At 33.0% G+C, this 24,381-nt stretch overlaps 1 protein-coding gene across 5 annotated transcripts; it reads right to left on the reverse strand.

The window, feature by feature from the left end:
• Positions 1-207: 207 nt before the first annotated feature.
• LOC123680334 (elongation of very long chain fatty acids protein-like) lies at positions 208-24,239 on the reverse strand. Of its 5 annotated transcripts, none has more exons than XM_045618180.1 (6): positions 24,170-24,239; positions 7,285-7,355; positions 5,141-5,415; positions 3,707-3,869; positions 2,410-2,546; positions 208-1,032 (listed from the first exon to the last, which is right to left on the reverse strand). In XM_045618180.1, exons 2-6 carry the CDS (start codon positions 7,343-7,345, stop codon positions 802-804), a joined length of 867 nt encoding a protein of 288 aa, XP_045474136.1. In that variant the 5' UTR covers positions 7,346-7,355; positions 24,170-24,239; the 3' UTR covers positions 208-801. The 5 variants fall into 5 exon arrangements, with proteins under 5 accessions (XP_045474136.1, XP_045474132.1, XP_045474131.1 ...); XM_045618176.1 differs by lacking the exon at positions 24,170-24,239 and adding an exon at positions 17,186-17,272; XM_045618175.1 differs by lacking the exon at positions 24,170-24,239 and adding an exon at positions 13,529-13,682.
• Between the last annotated feature and the right edge of the window lie 142 nt (positions 24,240-24,381).

The raw sequence follows: 24,381 nt of genomic DNA on the forward strand, positions 1-24,381 counted from the left end.
TTGCGGTAAAAAGGTTGAAAGCGCACGGTTGTAGAAAAAAATTTCATCATTTTCCTGTTACAAATATTAAATACATTCGAAATATTGAATTTTGTGTTAATGAGATGATTAACCTGAGAAATTTTGAGATCATAGAAGCAGAGAGAATAAAAACTGTTAACCCCTATATAATAATAATGATTTAGTGGTGAAATATAAATTAAGAAATATTTAAATTGTTGTTTATTTTGCAGTAATTTTTGTAATATCATATGTAATTTCAAAATGTATAATACCAAAATTATGCTTCAATTTTAAGATTGAACAAAAAATACTCACAACATTTTTATTCATTTTGCGTTTACCCAGACTCTCCAAATTAAACACATGGTCCAAAAGCGAAAAATAAGGAGGATACTGGTGACAATTGGCTGTTTAAATAAATAAATTACGAATAACTAGAGAAAAACAGATAAAACTTCATGCTGAACAAGGATATTTGGCATGTGTAGGAAGAGCATACTTTTCACTTAGAAACATGAAAGTAATTGTAAATATTTCAATCTCATTCAAATATTGAATAAGACATTCCTCTGCCTAGTTCATCTAAGAAATCTGTATTTCCAGTCTAGTAGGTAATGAGACACTTCATACATTCTTCACAGTATAAATGCAGGAATACAATATTGCTAATTTACACGTTAATGGTTCTGTTCCTATAGAAACCTGTCATAATCAGGTCAATGGGCTACACCAGTCTTTATTTCTGAATAACACTCAGTAGTACACTCGAGAGTTTCTCGACACTTATGAACCACAAACTCATAACTTTTTCTTTTCTTGAGTTATATTGTTTTCCTTATGTTCTTCTACTGTAGGAACAACTGTTTTCAAAAGTTTTCTCGGCCTCTTGTAAGCCTTGATGTAGAAGTCGCTGAATAGGTAAAGGAAGATGACCACATTTGTGAAGAAGAATAAGGTTAATCCTTTTGGTAACTTGCAGTCCATAACGATGATGAACACTAGGTAGGCCAGCATGATGCAGAATTGACTCTGGTGAAAAAAGTTGACTTTTATTATTTTTTGGAAAACCAATTTGATATACAGGGTGTTATCAAATTTGAGTTTAAAAAGAAAATGAGATTGCTAGGAGAATAGTAAAAAAATTCTTATAAACATAGGCCCGCAAGGCGCAAACGCTTTGTTTTCGAGATACAGGGTGTTTCTTTTAGTCTATATTTTTTGTGATGATTATATGAGTTTATCGAATATTTTTGAATCATTGCTACAGATCGAGGGAACAATTTATTTCAAACAGAAATAAAGGTCTCCTTCTGCATTTTTTATATTACCAGTGGTCTACCAAAAAAAAAGTTCTGAAATTAACGCAAATTCATTTTTCATAATCCCTAAAATACAGGATAATTCAAAAGTCAGTATGAAGATTGCAGGGGCGTATTTTTCATGTCAAAATGAGATTTTTTTTTCCATGAAAATGTATCCATAAATGATAAGTTACCGAATAACAGAGCTTTAAAGTTTCATGATTTTTTTAGTTTTTTCTTCATAGCTCTTTCAGTTTTTGAGATATTAAGATTAAATTTGGAATACATATAGGTTCGTTGAGTTTATTATTTTTAGGTAATGTTTACGTTGTTTTTATTGTGATAATACGTTCCTAGCCTTTGTTAAAAAATTTAATTGGATATAGCGAATTACAAAAAATGATTATACTTTTTTTCCATAATAATCGCAGATGCGTAAAAATTACAAGTGGCCAAAAATGTAAGAAGAGAATGAAGAATTCATTTCATATGTTAGAATCCACCAGCAGAACTACAAAACATTTATGAAGCGAAAAAGGCTTGACCCCCTGAAAAACATCTCGCTGTTGCTTGTTAAAATCATTCGGCATACTCGATGATGTAAATCCTGAAACCTAACCTATATTTCAATTTTGATCATGATATCTCTAAAACAGAATGAGCTATGAAGAAAAAACTTAAAAAATCTTGATTTTTAAAGCTCTAAACGATGTATGTCGTATGAAAAAATACGCCTCTGAAATATTGATACTGAGTTTTGAATCACCCTGTATATTAATCTCTAAGACCAATTAGTTGGATTATTCGATACAGTTGTCTATCTAGCCTATTATTATTATTATCGTCATTGAAATGAGCACGCCAAAAAATAAATTAATAGTGAAATTATTTTCATATGTTTTTTTTCATTATTTGTTACACATCCGTTAACTGCTTTTTCAGTTAACCCGTAAATGCCAGTAAATAATTAAAGGACTTCCAGTTAGATGAGTTAATAAAATTGCGGTTGCTTTTGCGAAACAATTTCTCTTCTTACGAGTTTGCAATAAAAACTTTATGGAAATAATAAATCTACATTTGAGATGGTCTTTCAGAATCTACTTACTAATTGTATCCAGGTCATATATTTCTTCCACCAAAGATATTTCTGGAATCTAGGGCCTAACGCTGCTATCAAGTAATAGGAGTACATAACAATGTGCACCAAGGAATTCAGAAAACCAATTACAACTCCTTGTTCACCTGAAATTAGAAGTGCAATTACTATTCTCTCGAAGCCTTACTGAGAATTTTACACAATGATTTATTACTCTTCATGAGTTAATTAAATAACATATGCTGTCTAGAAAGCAACGAAAATTACACTTGGAATGAAGGGAGTGTCAATTTTTTGTTGCTAAGTTGGCCGAAGTGTTCTTTATACTCTTGTGGAGTTTGAGTGTCATCTGTCATTTAGTTTGTTTACAGAGGTCTATTCTGTCCTTACATCTCAAGTGTGTTTAAGCTCCGGTTATTGTACTTTTCATATAAAATAAATGTAGTTTTCCATAATAAAATATTCTCAAGCTTAAGCTACATGTCTACATTCGCTATACTTCATATATATCCAGGACAAGGGGAGTCAAAGGAATAACTGACCTTTAATTTAAAAATACAATAATTTGCATCATGTAAAGACCGAGTCAAGACAATTTGAATCATAGAGTAATAAACAAAGATAGAGGAAGTATACGCAATTTTACATGTCCCCAACATGGTTAGATTACGTTGTTGGATTGTGATATATTTTCAAATCCACAATTTTACTATATCATTATGAATGTATATTATATTGAATAAAATATATTTAATCGAGTGATTCCCGATTAAATATGCAAATTTGAATATTTGGAATCCGATATTTTTCCTAATTGTCGAATTTATAATAAGCAAAATATTTATTATTTTTTCTATCTACCTGCTGAAATCCAAGGTTTGGCAACTTTTGCTCTCCTAGTGTCATCGGTTGTATAACGTTTTTTGGCGCCCTTGAAGTAAGTTTTCTGATTTTCTAATAAATTGAGGTATTTATTTCGATATATTTTGAGTTAATATGAAACTTTGATTCACTATTGGACATGAGAAGCATTTCGTTTACTGATATGCTTTCATTTCCGCCTGCTTCATGTCAAATTTCATAGTTCATGTTGGGGACAAAATTTGCTTACTGAAAATAACATGCTCTATCTATCTATGTTTATTACCTTGAGATATGAATCTACTTATTTTCTGAAAAAAAAAACTATTTCACTGTAAAACAGAGCTAACACGCTTTTCAGACAAGTTCTCAATGGTACTCAAATGTTCATGCTCTTCAAATATTCTTACAGAGAAGAGGACTAATGAGGAAAACTATAATTTACCTGGCAGAAATTTCAAATAGCCCCAAGATCCAACCATGGTTATTGAGTGGTGATAAACGTGTAAGAATGTAACTTGTGACTGCTTCTTCCTCAACACAAAAAATACAGTGTCAAGCAGCTCTGTTATTTTGGAGAAAAAATACCACCAAGCTCCTCTTGACAGCTGAAAAAATTCGAAATATTCAGTTTTCTATTCCTCGGTGAACAAAAGGTAATTCAACATTTTTTAGACAATCACCATCCTAATTCTACGATAAAAGTTTTTTAAGGAGTACACTAAAAAAATTTAAAAAGCCTCTAGCGCTCGTTCATTCGAAAAAAGATTCTTTGATTCTAATCAAATCTTGAAATTTGGCCTGGAAAATTAATTGGTTATTTCACATAAATATATGCACAAACTAAATTTCAACTTTTTCTGATTGTTCGATATTCTGCTTGAATTTTGATCGTAATTCTGCAAAAAGTTTGAAATTGTTATTTAATACAAAGAGTGACATTTTTTGTTGAAAATAACTTGTATGATCTTCTCTTGAAGTTTGGCCCTTTTAAAAGTAGACACCCTATATGGAAGGTGGTCCAGATTTCAGTTCAATAATTTTGGCGTCTTTTATAGGTTTCCTACCTCGACTCTTTTCTGTAAATAAATAAATTTGAACTTTTTTCATGAAAAAAGTTCTATCCGACGCCAAAGTTATTGAACTGAAATTGGGTGAATTTTTAATATGCTGTAGTCCATTTCTCATTTGTTCTCCATTGTTAAACAATACAAAACGTTATCCTGGATAATCATCATTCATCACTATTCTGAGTAATGAAGAAGTGAACAGTCAGCAGTATGAGATACTATCAAAAGCATTGTTCTTTGGTGTTATTACATTTGATCGAATATACAGTGTGGTCCAGCTACTTACTATTATTCGATAATGGTTACAAATCGCTTGAGCGATCTAGAATTAAAAATGTTTTCGATTCCTATTCTACACCTTATGCTACATCACATTCGAAAAAATATATAATAGTATCTCGAAATAATGTTTGTTTGGGTCTTGATTATTCAGAATAGTGAATATTATTCAGGATAACATTTTGTGCTGTTTAACAAAATAGAAAAAATGAGTTTTCAGCGGCTTCTTGCATCGAAACTAGCCTATAGGAAATGTAATGCCCATTGAACTTTTGGAATGACTTGAACTATAAAATATCAAAAATTCAGCCAATTTGACCACTTTCTCTATTAAAGTGTAGGGTATCCTTTTAGTTAAGGATAATCGTAAAATGGTTGTGAATCTAGAAGAGATTTCAGAGTTATCCAAGGTTGTTGAATCAATATTGATACCAGAAAAATCCAGAAATTTACCACATAAAATATGGAGTAAATGTAGGTAAAACTAGTGCTTTAAAGTTATAAAATTAATGCTGTGATCTTATACTCACTGCTTCTTGGAATTCCTTGTTAGGTGCAGGGTTTCTGCAGGTATGATTCAGTAGATATGGCACCGCATTTTTAACATAGAAAGCTTGACAACAAAGCCACACACTAAACACTACTTGATAGGCGTTGTAAGCAATCATCAAACCTTTCAATTCGAATGGTTTTCTGTTTCTCATATAATCTGGACCTATTTTCAATACAAAAACGAGGTATATTACTAGGAACGACAGTACTGGCAGGGGAGATTTCATAAACAACCAGGAGTCCACCAAAGGATCTGAAAAAAATAGGACATTTTTAATAAATTGTATACAGGGTGATTCATTGGTGAATGGACGGATGCTAAGGGTAGGTAGAGGACACTGAGACTAGTCAGAATTATCTATATTTGAAGGGTCTATCTCACTTTTTAATCAGGATACAGAGTGTTCTATTGATTTTGTCATTTTCTTCAATTACCCATAACTTTCGAACCACCCTATTCATTTTCATGATATTTGGAACGTTTATTCTCTGTAACAACTACTTCATACATACATAGCAACTGAATTTTATTTTCAGGTCCGCCCTAGAAAAATTGATTAATGTGATTCAACGCAAAAAATATAGATATAGATAGAATATTCGAATGAAGGAGAAAAAATACCCAAATGAAGCAAGGTATTTCTCGAAATTCCGCATGCGATTTCAATACTCAACAAATTGACACCTGAATAAAAAAATTGGAATTTCTTTCGGTATTTATTAATTTTACCAATTTTATTAAATTTTTTAGGTGTCGAAATTGAAATCCAGAGGTTTTGTTCGAATATATCTTAAATGACTCCAATTAATAAGAATAAAATTATTTATCGAATATCTAAATTGGAAATAAACGATGAGTTCTGAAAAACATAACATCATAATGAAAAACCTTAGTGCTATAAAAAAGCCTTTGAAACAGAAAAAAAAATTAACGAAAACTGCTCGAAAGGGCTACTATTCTACTCAATTTCTGTGGTCATTTAATTAGATAAGTTATTGATTTTCTCATCATTTATTGCTTATTTTTCAATTTGTTGAAAGCGTCCTTGTTTCTCTGAAGAAGCTGCATTCTATCGTTTATTCATGTCGAGTAAACTTCTGATTCTGAGTAACCCCAAACGAAAAAATTTATAGGAATCAAGTCGGGGCTCCTTGCAGGCCAGTTACGAGGTCCCTACCTATCCAACGATTAGTATAATTTTCGTTCAAGAAATTGGTCACAATGGCCTTAAAATGAAGTGTAGAACCATCGTGCTGAAATTAAATGCTTTCGACATCAACAGCTGCGTCAAGCAAAACAGGTAAAATATTTTGAAGAAAATCAAAGTAGACTTCGTCAGCTAAAAGTGGTAACACGTATGAGAAAACCAAGCTATTATTAGGTATAAACAACCAAGGCATTAAATGAAAACCTGCATTGGGAATGGGCCTGTTTTGTAGCAAAAAAAATTGGTTCCGCGCAGACATGTGATTTTTTAAAATTATTTATACCATCTCCAATAAATTGTGCTTCATCGCTAAATAAACATCTGTATGAAATTCTTTGATTTCGCAATATCCAATATCAATATCCACCTAAAAACTAGACGAGCGATTTGATCACCTTACTCTAACTTCTGAACATTTTCTATTACATACTACTAGATTTATTGAGCATTAAAATCGCATTCGGAAGTTCGAGCATTACCTTGCTAAGTTTTTTTCCCTTATTCTAATATCCTATCGAATTAATGAAATTTTGCGGTAGAGGGTGTTTTTTTCAGATTGAATCTTATTTATTAATTTTTCCTAGGCTGGACCTGAAATAAAAACTCAGTTGCTATGTCTGTATGAAGTCGTTGTTGCAGAGAATAAACGTACCAAATATCATGTATAGGGTGGTTTGAAAGTTATGAAGTAATAAAGTAATTGAAGAAATTGACAAAATCAATACAACACTATGTATCTCGATTATAAAGGGAGATAAACCTTAAATATAGGTTATTCTGAATAGTTACTGTGTTCTCTATCTACCCTCAGCTTCTTCCCATTCACCAATGAATCACCCTGTACCTAGTTTTTAACCTAAAACAATAAATTAACATTCGCTTTCATGTTTACAAATATAACTCTTCAAACTCACCTTTTTTAGCATCTAGTAGTTCATTATAATTCGATACGACCATATGCATCAGTCCAGACATTTTGAATTACCTAGAATGGAAACTGTCATCAAATAGAAATCGAAAACTCGGAAAAAGTACTTTCTTCAACCGGTGAAATTAAATGCACGCAAGATATCTGATTTATAATCGATACTTTTGCGTTTTTGATATAAATGCGGTTAGAATCATTTAAATCGGTTATTTTCTAAGATGGTGCACTCTTTCTTTAATATGGTACTATTAGGTGAGTTGTCGCAGTACTTTCTAATAGATCGTTTGATTCGTTGGCTGTAAAAGGCAGAAGATATTAGAAAAGGCGTTCAAAGGTTGTACTTATATTAGTTATTATCGAAGAATAATAACAACTGAAATTAAAATTTACATAATTAATTGATCAATTAATATTTTATCGTTTCTGGTATTCTGCTGTACTTTGTTCTGGTCCCATGATGTGATCAACACTAAATTTTACAATAATTTAGAAATTATTATTTTATATCTATACGCAAAAAGTCAACACGACTAAAACTGTTGCTACTGGGATATTGAATATCTTATTTTCGATATTATTCAAGATTTTGATCTGATTTTGGTGGAATTTTGCATGAAGCTTATATTTTACATCTAAATGCAAAATTTCATCGCCTTTGAATTCGTAGTCGAAAACCCTCAGCCAGATACGAGCTAGGGAAATGTGAGATATTCGGCCGAGAATTACATGACAAAAAAAATTATAACTTCATTAAAATTTAACTAAACATCAGATTCGTTGCTGTTCTCTACTATAGATGATCTATTACCATTGCATCGTGGGCATCTCGGGCTTATTTTAATACTATATTGTTAAACGGGTCAATCATAATGTTTTAGTCATTATAGTACTTTTTTGCAAAAGTTTGCACAAAACGTTCCACATTGTCTTCATCGTTGCTTCTTTATATTCGGTTCTGTCTTTCTTTTTCATATTGACCGCCCAATATTTTAGTATCAACGTCAATTCATTTGAGGTCCTTGTTCATTTAATTCATTTTCTCGTATGCAGCAAAAATCCACAAATATTCCGCAAATATATTTGCAACTGTATGTTGTATTTCTTATTGTGTTAGCTCATTTATAAATTGTTATACTTTAAACATACGCATTGCCAAAACGTGAAATTCATTAGGAATGAAGTTGTCAAAAATTTTTCAGGGAAACAAAAATTACCCTATAAAGTATTTCGCTTATTATCGAAGTCTACAGCGTCATTTGATATTCGAAAATTCCCTGAATATTTTTTAGGATCTTAGTTATCGTGTTTCTGGCGGTTGGACGGACATAATTGAATTTGTCCAACTTTATTGTATGATAATAATAAAAAGAAATGATTTGTACTACAAGTATTTAATTCTAAAATTTGGTAAAACGTTTTCTGCTAAACAGCCATCTTCAGTACCACTCTAAAAAATACTTTGTTTCCACCATCAAAGCGAAGAGACATAATACAAGTTCTCGTAACTGTTGACAGCGATGGATGAAAAGCAATAACAACCTCACACATACTCAAGTACATAGCCAAAATACATACCAACTTATTGTTTGGGATCATAACTGGAACAAAATTCGGAAAATACGAATGTCCTGAAGCTCTACTTGGGGAACAAGCGTTCAAGAATAGGATTTCATCAAGCCAAGTAGCTTGACATTTTAACCAACTATTTGATTTGAAATTCAAGATTGTGAAAAATTACATACTTGAGCTAGACTTGACTTGATTTTAGATTTTTATTGCTTGACTTGATATTACTTGAGCTTGATATGCACGCGTCGCACGCCTTATATTTCTGCAATCTCGTTCGCGCTTAGACTGAATAGGGGATTTCTCGAGCGCCGAGAGACTCAAGCATTCGCCAGTGTAACTTTATTAGTAGTTTTCTCACATTTTTATGGAATCTATCAATAGATTTTTGTAGTTTCAGAAATATATTTCCAAACTCGGTCAAAATGGCCTAGGATGTTTTATCAACGCCAGCATATTCAACTCCTGTTGAAACACAATTTTTCAGAGCTGCTCTTACAGTTACAAAAACCCACAATAGGTAAGGCGACAAATCTATAAGATGCTCCATGAGTCTTAGGTCCTGGATGAAAAATTATAATATCAAACAAAGCCTGGAGGTTTTTCAATATTAAGAAACTTAATTTTTTTATTTTGATTTAATTTATGTAAATTAAGTAGCTTGATATGATTCAAGTACTTGACAAATAAATACTTGACTTGACTTGAGATTGAAAAACCACTAGAGCTGACTTGAGCTCGACTTGAAATCAAGTTAAGCTCAAGCCAAGTAGCTTGAAAATCAAGCCAAGCCGTGAATCCCTATTCAAGAAGACAATAAAATTTTCCATTGACGTTTTCCAGCAATTATTAAATGCACACCTATTCGGATTCAGCATGAAATATGTGGGTTGTTGAACTATATAGTAATTTGATGATCTTTCAGAACTCGTCATTTATCACGGAGTGTCCTATTTCATTGTTGACACACTTTTCTTGGAATTGATTGGTTCTCAGCGTTTTGAGGTAATTTCCTACTTGAACAGATGTGAACCTTTGACAAACGAACGATCCTGAATTTGCGATAACTCAACCAATTCCATATCCAAGGTCTTGAATCGATTGTGAGCATTGGCATAGACCTTATCTTTCACGTGGTCCCCAATAAAAATTTGTAAAGGTGTTAAATCACAAGATTTCGGTGGCCAATGCGTTGTTGAAGCATGTATCGCTCAATTTCATGACGTGGATTTACTTGTCAAATGTCAAAATATGACAGCTTTGAAAGAAAGAGCTGTCCAGATAACATATGAACTTCTTATTGGAAAATGTTGCACAGACTTCGTTGAGATTTAGTTCATTTCATTTTTTTGGGTGCTGTGTATATTTATCAACACACAATTTTAGAGATGGAATCTGTCAATTTTTTTTCAAATTTTGTTTCTATATTTTTATCTGTGGTTCTGAACAGCTATCGACATGAAATTTTGCTCGAAGTTTTGAATGACTATTCTATACAGGCTGTTCCAAAATCAGTATCAAGATTTCAGGGACAGATTTTTTAGGTCAAAATAAGACTTTTTTTAATAATCATTTGAGCGCATTTCGTTACCGAATTATAGAGCATGATCTTTTTTAGTTTTTTCTTCATAGCCCTTTCAGTTTTTGAAATATTAAGATCAAATTTGGAATATAGGTTAGGTCTCTCATTATTCAGGTAATATTCACGGAAACTTGTAACTTAGATCAAAAATCAAATACGTAGTTTTTCATTGTTATATGTTCCTACATTTCGTAAGAAATTTTGATTAAATGTAATTACAAAACATGATTTTACTTTTCCTCGATGATGATCGCAGATGCGCAAAAACTAAAAGAAACAAATATATAAGAAAAATATATTAACACAATCAAGAATTCATTTCATATGTTAGAATCCACCAGCTGCCTACTACAAAAAAGTTTATAGGACGAATAAGGGGTTGACCCCTAAAGAAATATCTCCCTGTAGCTCGTTACAATCATACTGCATGATGTAAACCATCAAACGTAACCAATATTTCAAATTTGATTTTAATATCTCAAAAACTGAAAGAACTATGAAGAAAAAACTAAAAAAATGTTGAAACTTCAATGCCCTGTCATCAGTAAGTCGAACCTTATCGTTTGAGACCAATCCTGACTCAAAATACAGGCATTATGACGAAGCGATCGAAAAAGCTCAAAAAATTCAAATTCTGTTATGAGAGTGCATTAAAATTAAATTTATGATGACACTTAAACGTTCATAATTATAATTTATTTCATAACATTAAGTTTTTTCGCTAAAACAATGCAATAGTAGGCGATGTACGTTTAGGTAATATATTATCTAGCATATAAAGACAAATTATATTTTATCGGTCCAAAGTACGAAAAATATCATTACAAATGAGGAAATAAAACTGCAAATATAAATATTGATTATATTTAAATTTTCCGTTTCTGAAGGAAGCTCCTCGCAGTATTTTTTTAAACTACATAATAGATAAACAACAAATCCATGTGATTTATTATACATCGGTGCATGACGTAGAAAGCATTTACGTCAGAAAACAATCGACACAGGTGGATAAGTAGATTATATTACCGAAGAAGAGATACGCAACGAAAATAGTCAAAAAATGTTTTCGACCCAGTATCATTAGGCTCCACAGAGATACATTCTCAAATCACTTGAAAACAGGGTGTTCCAAAAAAGTGTAAATAACCAAACATATATTTTCTCCTATGGAACACCCTGTTCTATTTGAATTTTCTGATTGCATGGAATAAAACCTAATAACTTCGAATTGAATGAGATTTTGAAAGTTTATACTGAAAGAACGTTGGTAAGTAGGTACTGATTTTTGATAATCATTGAGAAATCTCAAAATGAGATGATTCTTTGATGAGTTATCCAAAAATTATTATAGGGCATATTTCATTTTAGTTTCTTACTGTGTTTTCCGGAAGTAACAGACTACTCCACACAGCAAGGAATTGTGATTTTTCCTCATTTAAGGTTCTTCCTCGATAACCCTAACAGTATTCATTTTAAGTTTTACTTAAGAAACCTCCACTATTTTTGTACATAGAATTGACTGAAATAATGAAGAATATAGGTTCTGATTTGAAAATCTTGAGTTTTGATGAATTTGAGTAGTTCAAGTTGGAGTTCCAAAATGGTCGTCACGGTGAGAAGACTACTTTTCCTCACGTCCCATTTTGGAGCTCCTCAATTCGAAAGAGTCTTTTTGAAAATTATACTGAAGAGTTTGTGAAGTTGAAATTGTGAAAATAGTTTGTGATTGTTGAGATTTTTTGTGATTTGTGTTACAGATTGTTTAATGTGTCGATGGCGACTAGCCAAGTACATGGTTAAAGGAGAAGGAAGGAAGGAAGGAAGTTGTTCAAGTTTATGATCTTCTTAAGAACACCCTGTACATTTTACGTCCAAACCGCAAACAGTCTTTTAATACTACGTATTTGCAAAATTGAAAAAAGAAATTTCGAAAAAGGATTTTTTGCCGAAATATTCAAAAAAATGTGAGTCCTAATTGCCACAATTTTTTTCATAAGAATCCCTATAACTCATGAACTCTTGAGTTTTTACCCAAGGTATGGCATATTGCCGGAATTGTCTTCGAAAAAGCTATCTAATGATGCAATAAAATACTGGGTGTGCTATTTGAAATAAGGAAGTAGTAGTATGTTTCCGGTATAACCGGAAGTTGTAGAGAACTGAAAATATTTTAGGGAGAAAGATCATTGTCTCAAAGACCAATATGCAAATTTTCATCTCAAAATTATGATTAGTTTTCCATAAACGTCTAATAGGTCATCCAGGTGAATCAACTTGTATTATTCAAACAAACTTGGGTTTTTTATGCCAAGAATCCATGCAAAAAAATTAAATCAAAATCTTATAAAAAACCTATTTTGGTCATTTACATTTCTTTGGTACAACCTGTGTATTTCCAAACAATTTGAGAATGTAACTCTAGTGAAGCCTAATGATATTGTGTCGAAAAAAAATTTGAAAATTTCGGTGTTCAGCCATAATAGAGCGTGACCTTAATGGTGGAACATCCTGTATACAAACTAAATTTTAACGTAGTCTGATTTGTTTTCACTGAAATATGAGACATTTTTTCGATAGTTTGCTTGAATTTTCCATGATTCTGATGATGCTATCTACATGCAATTTGGTATGAACCTTGATATCTGCCTACTGGCAAAAAATGAAATAGGTACCTATCTAAGCGCCTTGTTTTGACAGTCTCAGGTTCCCGGCATATATTTTCGAGGAAAATGTGTTAACTAGTCTCCACACCTAATCTTTATTTTGAATTATGAACGAAATATGAAGATGAGGAATAATTCACTTTCTATAGTCACGTATTGTAAAAAATTAAAATGTGTTATGGTTGAGTTTATCAACCTCGTCATTCAGAAAAAATGCTTCAAACTCATATGAAACTCTTTACTATTTTTCCGCTCTTCTTACTAGACAACTATCAACCCCAAAATCCGAAAACAATTTTCCCATCCACCTAAATAGCTCCAATTCGAATCGGTTTAGCAGTTTCCGCGTTTCAAATCCGTAGCCAATTTTTCCTTCCTAAATATTCAATGATTACAGCAGAATTAAATTAATCCATTACCTCAACTTAAATCGCCTTAAAAATCGAAGCACTTCACAGTTCACAATTATCACCAATACTGCCTACTATGTGAAATGGCTGAGAGGCACAACACATCGGTTACTTCTTCGATTCTAATTGCGTACTGATACAAACGAGCTTATCGTAATGGTTTTCATAGCATGACATCGGCTCGTCACCTGGTGCTTTCTTCCCTTTCACTTCTTCACCGTATTAGATGCGATTATTCTGCCTTATTGGCAAAATCAAAAAACGCCCGTTGGATGTCATTTCATAACTCTAATTAATACTGAACTGATAGTTAATTTATGCCAAGGATATTAACCTGAGTTTAGAGAAATTGGAACCTAGACCAAATAGCTATTTTACCGACTATTTCATTCTTCCATTTTCAGTGAGAAAGTTCCCATACAAAAGCTATGCACAGCGTTATAACATGCAAGACGGCATTTCTCAAAATGAAGATAGCTTAGGAAATTAATATTTGTCGAATAGTCAATTGTAGATTGCATTATGAACGTATTTGTCGTTCATTCATTCGAAAAATAAGCCACCAAAAAAGGGATAGATTCGAAAATATTCCTTTGAAAGAAACTCCGAATGAAATTGCCAAACTGATGCCACTTGATACCAAGAAGACAAGAACGTCTGTGTGGAATCCTTTTACGGAATTTCTGCTTAAAAGAAACTACAACCTTAGTTTGGGAAACAAGAAATGACTTTACAAAAACATACAAAGTTTTTGCATCTGCAAGAAAGCACTTTTGAGATATTCTTAAAGACTCTCGTTTGTGCAATCCGCAGATTCAATTGATTTAACATGAAAAAGGAATGCATGTTAATTCAATGAAATCTGTGGAAGACACAAATGAAAGTTTTTAAAGTCAAATATCTCAAAAGTGTTTTTTGGCAGATAACATGCCAGTTTAGAAGAGTACGCATTTAATATGAAGAAGAAAAACGGCGAAGATTATAAAGAATCCAGTGTTAAATTTGTATGAAACAGCAATGCACAAATGATTCAACAAAAGTTATATTAAGTAGGTTGACAACCATCACTTTGACAGAAGATCATTGTTGTTTAGGATAATTCAGATCATATTCATAGTTTCCTCATTGTTATCAGTGATTTAGTGTTTTTTTGAATTGGAAAAGGCTAGCCAGAAAATGAAAAACAATCCAAATGTGATTCGGAAAGCAGTTCTTGATATTCTGAAACGAGCAAGAAAATGTTCAGATCAAAATGAAGGACATTTCGAGCCATTTTTGTAGTTATTTTTCTAGTTATTTTGTTATTATGTTTTTTGGTTCATAATTGTACTAAATATACGATATCAACCTTATGCAACTCAATTCTAAATAAATAGAAACTGAAATAGTATACAGCTATAAAAAGGAAAACCAACGTAAAAATCAATCACAAAGTAATGTTGAAATAATTATGGATTCAATAATTTTGATAATTCATTGTTAAAAGTCACTTCGAACCACTTTCAGGTATCCAAGTTCTTAAAAACTTCACTTAAACGTTGAAAATTTGTGCAGTAAAACTGTCTGCGCGAAAATTTGAAGTGAAGTCTCAGTTTAGTTTTTAGTGGTGTTTCCGAATATTGAAACAGATTTTCAAAATTCCGATGTACAGGGTGTTTTTTCGAGGATTCAAACGATTCATAATTTTTTGTTAACCCGGACCTGGATTTTCAAGGCAGTTATTGCATGATTCGTTTGGGCTCTCAATTAGGAACATTTTTGCCAAATATGAAGAAAATATACCGGGTGGTTCGTTTGATATGGCCTCAGAAAGAAACGGGCAAAATTCATAAAACGGCTACGAAAACAGTAAGACCCAATAAATGGGGTATCTCCAGAACCTCCTTGGTGCCACCTATGCACCTGTGAAGTATTTCCGTTTCCCAATGAAACACCCTGTATATTACTTGGGGGCCGAATTCTTTAGTCGCTGGACTTCTTTACCTGTGTAGGAGACATGCATAGAAAAACTTTTAGCTTTTATAAAATAACGAAGGTCTTGCTAACCATCTAAACCACGGCTTAGCGCAAAAAGCTACAAATTTCACCAGAAAAAAGAAAATCAAGTACCAAAGCTTTTTTGATCAAAGAGTATTTGAGAATGGTTACAATGAAGATGAGTCAGATGGTTTGCAAGAGAAAATTTTCCATATATGCTTCTTCGAATTGGCTTGGTGTGGTAATGAAGCAGCTTCCAAAAAGAATATATGATCTTCTGGAGAACTTCATTGAGCGGGTGAAATATAATCCAAAATTTTCTCTAACTTCCCAAGAAGATTCGAAAAACTTATCGAATAGAAAATGGTTATCGACAAAAAAAGAAAATGAAGGTTTATGTCCTGTTCGCTCATATCATATATATCTTTCAAAATCGTGGAAAAAAGTCGGCAAATCCATATATGACAGCTGACAGACTTTTTTTGACCACACAACATCTGAGAAAGATATAGAAATGAGCATGAATAAGTTCAAGATGCTGTTTCTCTGAAGCATCTGCTATTACATTGGTCAAAAAAGAGTTAGTGAACAATAATTAATAATTAATTAATATTATGGGACATTAGAGTGTACAGTTTTTGGAAAACCTATAACTATGTAGATGCAGAACTTGAAACTTGTTCAAAATCTTAGAGCGGACAGTCAATCAATCCTACATTTGCAGCCTACCCGATCTTGTAAAAATATCGCATGTAAGTGTATAATATCAATTTCAGAATTGACTTCAAATTTCATACGAATTTTATCACCAGAACCATAGAAAATTCCAGCAGACTATAGTTCAAAATTACCCAACATTTTCGTAACGTTACATTAGAATATAAAATATATTAAAATTTTTAAAATTCGATATAGCAGAAAGCATTCACCACATTCTCCTGAATTTTTGGCTCCTTTATGAGAAAAGAGAAAGCACATGTTTTCAATCGATAAGACACAAAAGTGAATTTGCAGCGGGTACTGAAATAGATAAATAAAAATGAGATTGAATCGATTAGAATTTAACAGTGAAATGAATCCTCCTAGTATCTGATTTTCCTTTCTGAAGGAATGAGTAATTTTCCTATCAAGATTCTGGAAACCATTGAGATGGATAGGGACTTTGGTCTAATAAGATATTGAGGAAGTTGTGTCAAAAGGATAAAAACGATTTACACATTATTCATTCTATTTTATAGTTTGGCGAAAGCGTTCTTAACCAATTTTTATGGTGCTCCCTATCTAAGAGAATTACGGTGTTTCATCCGGTATCACTGATGGAATCATCAGTATGGTATCAGTGATCCCTGCCATATACACCTTCCATATCCAAAATATTTCATGAATGCGTACTCAGAAAACTAACAACTGATAATTTCAATTTAGACATAAGTTAACAAATTCATTTTTCAAGGATATTCAATTCACTACAGCTATTTTCATACAATGTTTCTTGTTTCCTTCAAAAATATCTCTCAGCTGTCAGTATTAATTCTTGAGATTAGATATAGAAAATGGAAGTAAAGCGTACAATAATTATTCGATTATTGATTACGTCATAATAATTATCCGATGATTAATAATTTCATAAATATGTATAGGAAAAACTTCGACGACTGAGTTTAAAATGAAAAATCCAAGAAAACTTACGTTTCAATCAACCTAGTTAGATTTCTTTCTTCTAACTGTTCACCAAAACTGAAAGTGTTTTACAAGGAGGCCGTGGTAATTGAAAGAGATAAGAAATATATATGTTTCACTTTTAATAGCCGAAGATAATGAATATATGTCTGTCAAAAAAACTACCATCAATCTACATGGATTATTCATTGTCCATTCACGCTCAGTTGGTAGAGGTCTACTTTATCAATAAATATACATAATTTTTGCCATCTTTCTTTAAGAATTAATGGTGTATTTTTTTGAATTGAATTAAAAATGCATCTGTTGTGATTACGTACAGGCTTGAGGATATCAAGCTCCTCCCTTTTCAAATTTATTTATATAAGAAACGCCAATTTTTTTTAAAGTTTTGTCGACTTTTTTCTTCTGTTTGCGTCAATCGGGTCAATTACGATGAATTCGCGATAGGATTATACTTGCTGATGTTATTCAGATATTTTACGATGATTTCAGTTTTATCGTCATCCCTATAATTCATCCTACAGTGTGGCCCATTTATCTCAGTTATATCCGCAAGTAAACGGTTTCCGATCACAATTCATTAAAATTCAATGCAACATCAAAATTTTAATCCTCCATTTAACGGTACAGGTAGCCAAAAGGTTCCTCCTACAGGAGGATTAAAATTTTAATGTGGCATTAAATTTTGATGAACGTTTCTGCTACTGGGTCTATTAATGAAGTTAGCATTAGTTGGTAAAGAACCATAGTAATCATTCAACATTATTTTTTCAGGAGCCCATATCTCGAGAACGGCTCATCTTATAAAGAAACACAAGATACTTTCTTTATGTAAAATTCATCGGATTTCTAGAAAAATATGTCAAAATTTTTCTCGGATGTCTAAAATAATATGGTGTACAACTTTGCTTCCGCCGTTTTGCAATAGATGTTTGTAGCGGTAAGTGGTAGTCCAAATAAATAGATCGTAGATATCATACAATAAGCTTAGGTATTTGTAAACATAACGCCATCGAAATATTAGTCGATTTGTGTCTGCATCATAAATTTATTCTTTATAAAACATGTCAGCTTACGAGCCAAATTCACGTCATTTGCGGAAGGGTTTCAATTTTCTGTTTTAATATGAAGAATTCTGGAACTGAGGCTCATCGAATGCTCTCAAATACCTGTGGAGAGACCGGCATGGCGGTGGAAGAGAGAAGGGTTTCGAAGATGCAGAATTGGAGGAATTACTCGATCAAGACTCGTGTCAAACGCAACAAGAATTGGCAGGATCATAGGGAGTGACGCAACAAGCCATTTCAAAACGCCTGAATGTCATGAGAATTATTCAGAAACAAGGAAATTGGGTGCCGTACGAGTTGAAGCCGAGAGATGTTGAACGGCGTTTGTTTGCTTGTGGACAGCTGCTTGAGAGGCAAATACGGAAGGGATTTCTGCATCGCATTGTGACTGAAGACGAAAAATGGGTTCATTACGATAATCCCAAGCGCAGAAACTCATTAGGATATCCCGGCCATGCTTCGACGGCCAAACCGAATATTCCAGGATCATGCTCAGTATTTGGTGGGACAAGTTCGGCGTAGTGTATTATGAGTTGTTAAAACCGACTGAAACAATCATAGGTGGTCGTTATCCAACGCAATTAATGCGTTTGAGCCGAAGATTGAAAGGCAAACGGTCGCAATACAATGAGAGTCATGATAAAGTGATTTCACAGCATGACAATGCTCGACCCCATGTTGCGATAGTGGTCAAAACATACTTGGAAACGTTGAAATGAGATGTCCTACCCAAACCGCTGTATTCTCCAGACGTTGCTCCCTCGGACTATCACTTGTTTCGATTAATGGCACACGACCTGGCTGACCAGCACTTATGAAGAAGTAACAAATTGGATCGATTCGTGGATCGCTTCAAAAGATGACCAGTTTTTTTTAACGCGGGATTCGTTGTCCGAAAGATGGGAGAAAGCCAGCGATGGACAATACGTTGAATCATATTTTTAAAAGCACTTTTCACAATAAAGCCTCGAATTTCGGAAAAAAAAACAGCGGAAGCACAGTTGATCGCCTATGTAATAGCGGGAGTATTACACATCAAATTTTTTTTGTGTAGAAAATATCATCAGCATAAGATTTGCCGTAAGGAGTTGCGCCCATTAAAATCAATAGAAGCGTTCAAACGTTATCGCAAAAAATATACAATTAAAATGAAGTCTCTAGATGGTTATAATTAGAAGAGGAAGCATTTTCGTACAAAAGTTTGTGAACTTTTACTTTTTATGATGAGCACTATTACTTTCAGTTTTTCCCTACAATTAGGAAGCATCCTGTACAATCGCAAGATTCAGATTTTCAGAAAATTTCATCTCATAAAATTCTTAACGAATTTCTCCCAGCTTTCAGTCCTTCAAGGTAATCGTGATTTTCTGTAAAAGCTCACTTGATCTTCGTGATGCAAAGGTGGCTTATCTCTCAAGATCCATTGACATTCTAACCTGCATAACTAATGAAGAAAGTTCAATCGTAAAATTTGCAACAACAATAGGTACATGTACTCAATCCCATCTGTCCAACCTAAATGACGTTAACGGACTCAAGAAATTAATGCTTCTTTATCGAAGAACAATATTGTCTTTGAGGTGTGTGGTTGTCGGTAAAAATATGCTTCCTAGCAGTATTAATAGTAGACGTTTTTTTTTAAAAGACCTGTTCGTTTTCTCCAACTTACGCTACTGACGATTTGCTATGTCATTGGAGATATCTTCATTGATGGATATCTTCAGATATGGTGAGATACAGTTACAGCTGCTTCTCGTTGCCTTGCGCGCTTGTTTTATGTGATATCCATTTAATCCAGCTTTGAATAGGGATCAGCATATACAGGGTGTTCTGATTTGTTTCCGACAAACTGAAGTGGGTGGTAGATCACATCATTTTAAGCAAAAAAGTTCCCATGAACATTGTTCCGGAAATGCTTCGTTTCCGAGATACAGGGTGTTGAAGTTGAAAAAATAATTCGCGTTTTCTTTAATATGTTTTGACTGCTTCGAAATCCTTTCATGAAATTATTCCTATTCAAATATTAAATTTAAATTCATTTTGAAAATTTCTAAGGCGAAATGCATGCGGATTTTCTATTGCCCACTAATAAGTAGAAGTGGTATGCTATGTAATTGTTGTTTTTAAGTGTTATGAATATTCTGTTTCCTGAAATATTGCGTTGTTGGGATGCTTTACAAATACTGAGTTTTTATTTTCTTCGAAGGTCTGTAAAATCCTATTTCTCTGTAGATGATTTCCTCTTTGTATGCTTCGTTCGGGCCTTTGGTAACCAATACCATCTTCCTGTATTTGTTGATAAGCTATTAACTTAGTTAACTATAATTATAATTAATGACATCTGAACCTAACACACTTTAAATCTGTCATTGTGTATAGCCATTTCAAATCTATTGGCGCAACAATTGTTGAATGTAAAACAATCAATCATTCGAAGATGTCATTTGTGCATTCAACAGAACGGTGGACATTTCGAACACCTTCTTTAAAAATTATTATGGTATTTTGTTTTGTTCTAAATTGTTCTAAAAAATATTCAATTCAAAATTATTACAAATTTGTTTCTACATGTTTTAGAGATTACAAAAATATGGATTTGGCTTCAAATGCGTTTTTCTCTGGAACGGTTGCCCCTAGCAACTTAAATAAGGTATACCTTTTTTAACTAGAAAAATCAGGGGAATCGATTTTTTTAGTCCAGAATGACGTACAGGGTAGCACAGAAAAGTTGCAACGGTTTAAAGGGGACGAAATGATTGCCAGTCGCCCTCCAGAAAATACAACCAAATCGACCATAAATTTGAATTTCTCACCTCAAAAAACCCTATGTACCAACTTTCATGCAATTATTTGGAATCAGTCGAAAGATATTTAAGAAAACGCGAATTATTTTTTCAACTTTAACACCCTGTATCTAGGAAACGAAGCATTTCCGGACCCATGTTCATAGGAACTTTTTTGCTTAAAATGATGTGATCTATCACCCGTTTCAGTTTGTTGGAAACAAATCAGAACACCCTGTATGTCTTTGAGATAAATACGGCCGTCAAGTTAAACCATAAAACTCAAGAAGGGCTTGATTGATCATTGATTTTTGTTGATTCAGCTCTTTCCCGAATAGTAGAACAACTATCAAAACATTGATAAAATCCATTCAGAAAATTTAAAATGGAGAATCTATAGAAGAATTTTTCCGGAAATTCTGACAATTCCAGAAACCGTAATCTAGCAGTAAATATCAGAATTCAGAATATTACACCAATTGAAAATTCCTCGGTCTGATGGTGGTGCTAGTATTGAATCCATATGATTTTTTGTTAGTTCCAACCGTGTCAAAATTTGACAGCAGTCCGACCATTAGTTTGTGAGATATTTAGTTATTTGAAAAAAGATGGAAAAACATAATTTCGTGTGCTGATAAAATTTGATTTTTGAAGGAAAAAATACAGTTGAAGCAAAATCTTGGCTTGATGAAGAGTTTCCGGGGTCTGCACCAGGAAAAATCAACCATCATTGATTGGTATGCTAAGTTTAAACGAGGTGAAATGAGCACCGAAGACGGCGAACGAGGTGGACGACCAAAAGAGGCTGTCAACGACGAAATAATAAAAAAAGTTCACAAAATAATTTTGAATGACCATGAAGTGAAGTTGATCGAGATAGCAAACATTGTGAGGATATCATCTCAACGTGTAGGTACATCATATTATTCACGATTATTTGTACATGAAAAAGCTGTGTGCAAAATGGGTGCCGCGCGAGCTCACAATCGATCAAAAGCAACAACGTGTTAATGATTCTGAGCAGTGTTTGAATCTGTTTAAGTGCAATAAACCTGAATTTTTGCGTAGATATGTGACAATGAATGAAACATGGCTCCATCATTTCACTTCAGATTCCAATCGACAGTCAGCTGAGTGGATTGCACACGATGAACGGAATCCAATGCGAGGAAAACACAACAGTCAGCTGGCAAGGTTATGGCGTCAGTATTCTGGGATGCGCAAGGTATAAAGATTATTATTATAATACTCATTAATTACCTCCAAAAGGGCCAGACCATCAGCAGCAATTATTATATAGCGTTATTGGATCGTTTAAAGGATGAAATCGTTAAAAAACAGCCCCATTTGAAGAAAAAACAGGTGCTGTTTTATCAAGACAATGCGCCGTGTCACGAATCAATGAAAACAATCGCAAAATTGCATGAATTTGGCTTCGCATTGTTTCTGTATCCACCATAATAGCCAGATCTGGCCTTCAGCGACTTTTTCCTGTTCTCAGACCTCAAAAGAATGGTCGCTGGAAAGAAATTTAGGGCCAATGAAGAAGTAATCGCCGAAAGTGAGACCTATTTTGAAGCGAAAGACAAATCGTACTACAAAGATGGTATCGAAAAGTTGGAAGATCGCTATAATCGCTGTATCGCCCTCGAAGGCAACTATGTTGAATAATAAAATCGAATTTTGCCAAATAATGTGTTTTACAATGGTAGACCGGGGATTTTTCAATTGGCCTGTTAGTATATAGTTATATGGGAGCACGAATGACGAGTGCTCAAAAGCTGCTGACTTCACAACAGCTTTTTCCTAATTGTTCAATTTGAGAAATTAGAGACTTGATATTTTCAGGTTAGATAGTTAGGGAAAGTCAGCGATTTATTCTATTATTATATTAATCTCCTCGTATCATTTTATCCCTGAATTTTGCATTAGATTATCTTATCTAAGAACTCTGAGGAAATATTTTAATTTCGGTTGCGGTTCCAATTGAGTTATTCCTTTGAAACCTTCATATTTATAATTGCGTATGATATGAATGAAATTTTCAAGTAGAATGAAAACATTTAAATACTCATTTTTCTTTTACTTCCACATCAATTCAGCATAATTACATGGATTAGTAGGCTCAGATTTTTATAGATGAGTTTTTTCCAATTCGGTAGTTTTACTAAATCTCGATTTAGTTAATTGTGTGATCACCACTTTTAAATACTACTTTTATGTACTCTATTGGCTCAAGAACGCCTCGCCAAAATTCTGTTTGTCAATTTTCAAGTGTTAAAATCAATGAAATGTGTCAATTCAACTAGAAGTCTTAATGATGGATAGTAAATATTGAGATGTCTCAATTCAATTAGAAGTCTTAATGATGGATAAATTGTGAAATGTCTCAATTCCACTAGAAGTCTTAATGATGGATAGTAAATTGTGAGAAGTTCTGTTTTCTCTTAGATTATATGTATAAGTAAAGTTCAAACCTGCAAGAATTGTAAATGCATTCATTCTGTACGTGGAGTAAGCACCCACTTTTTTGAAAATTCTACACCTATTTTTCTTTTGCTAACATAAAAAATTTCATTGAGATCGGAAGCAAAAAGAAAAATAATGTTTTTGAAAATGAAGGCGCATTTCAGACCTGCTATTTTGCCATTACCTATAGGTCAGGCGACAAATGGAAATTTTTGTGTTACAAATAGTAACTAATGATTGAGGTTCAAACTGAAATATCGTGAAGTTAGTACCCCAGCGGAATGTGACGTTTTCTACCATCAGTATCTTTGAGGTAAAAACGAAAATTTTGGATTTATAGATAGTTACTAACGAATGCAAAAAAATTTCTTCATTTTCGAAAAAGATTGTGCTCACTTCGCGGATACGAGTTCATTGCATCTTGGATTTGCCGATAAATCTTGTTAAATGTATAGCATATTAATTGAACTAGTTCATTATAAATCAAGCTTAATTCCCATCTATTCTTCGAATTCATTCGAAAAATCAGATCATAATTTTATGATGAAATGCACTGGAAAAACAACTCCAATTAGAGGACCAATTAACCGTCAAAGGAAAAGCTAAACTTACCACTTTCTCACATGTTTACTTGATAGCAGTCTCATCAGCTTCAATTGCGATCTACTTACCTACATACTAGGCGATATACTCAGTAAAAAAAGCCAGTAATTCTTCTTATTTATCAAATGGCAATTAGTGAATTGCCCACTCGATGAGATACTTGTAGTTTTGAATACTAAGCCGGACAAGAAATAGTCACATATTCAAATACTCGAGATCACTTCACGAGCTTCCAAAAGCTTAACCAATATTTGTTCTGTGCAAACGGTGAATTTTTATT

This window comes from Harmonia axyridis, chromosome 5 (genome assembly GCF_914767665.1).
Source record: "Harmonia axyridis chromosome 5, icHarAxyr1.1, whole genome shotgun sequence".
Lineage (NCBI taxonomy): Eukaryota > Metazoa > Arthropoda > Insecta > Coleoptera > Coccinellidae > Harmonia > Harmonia axyridis.

Bases quoted from the DNA above. Each gene is read 5' to 3' on its own strand.
- LOC123680334 (XM_045618180.1), bottom strand. From the start codon at position 7,345: ATGTCTGGACTGATGCATATGGTCGTATCGAATTATAATGAACTACTA. The intron at 5,416-7,284 runs GTGAGTTTGAAG...TATTTTTTTCAG, and splicing joins ACTACTAGATGCTAAAAAAG to ATCCTTTGGTGGACTCCTGG. The intron at 1,033-2,409 runs GTAAGTAGATTC...TTTTTTCACCAG, and splicing joins ATATGACCTGGATACAATTA to AGTCAATTCTGCATCATGCT.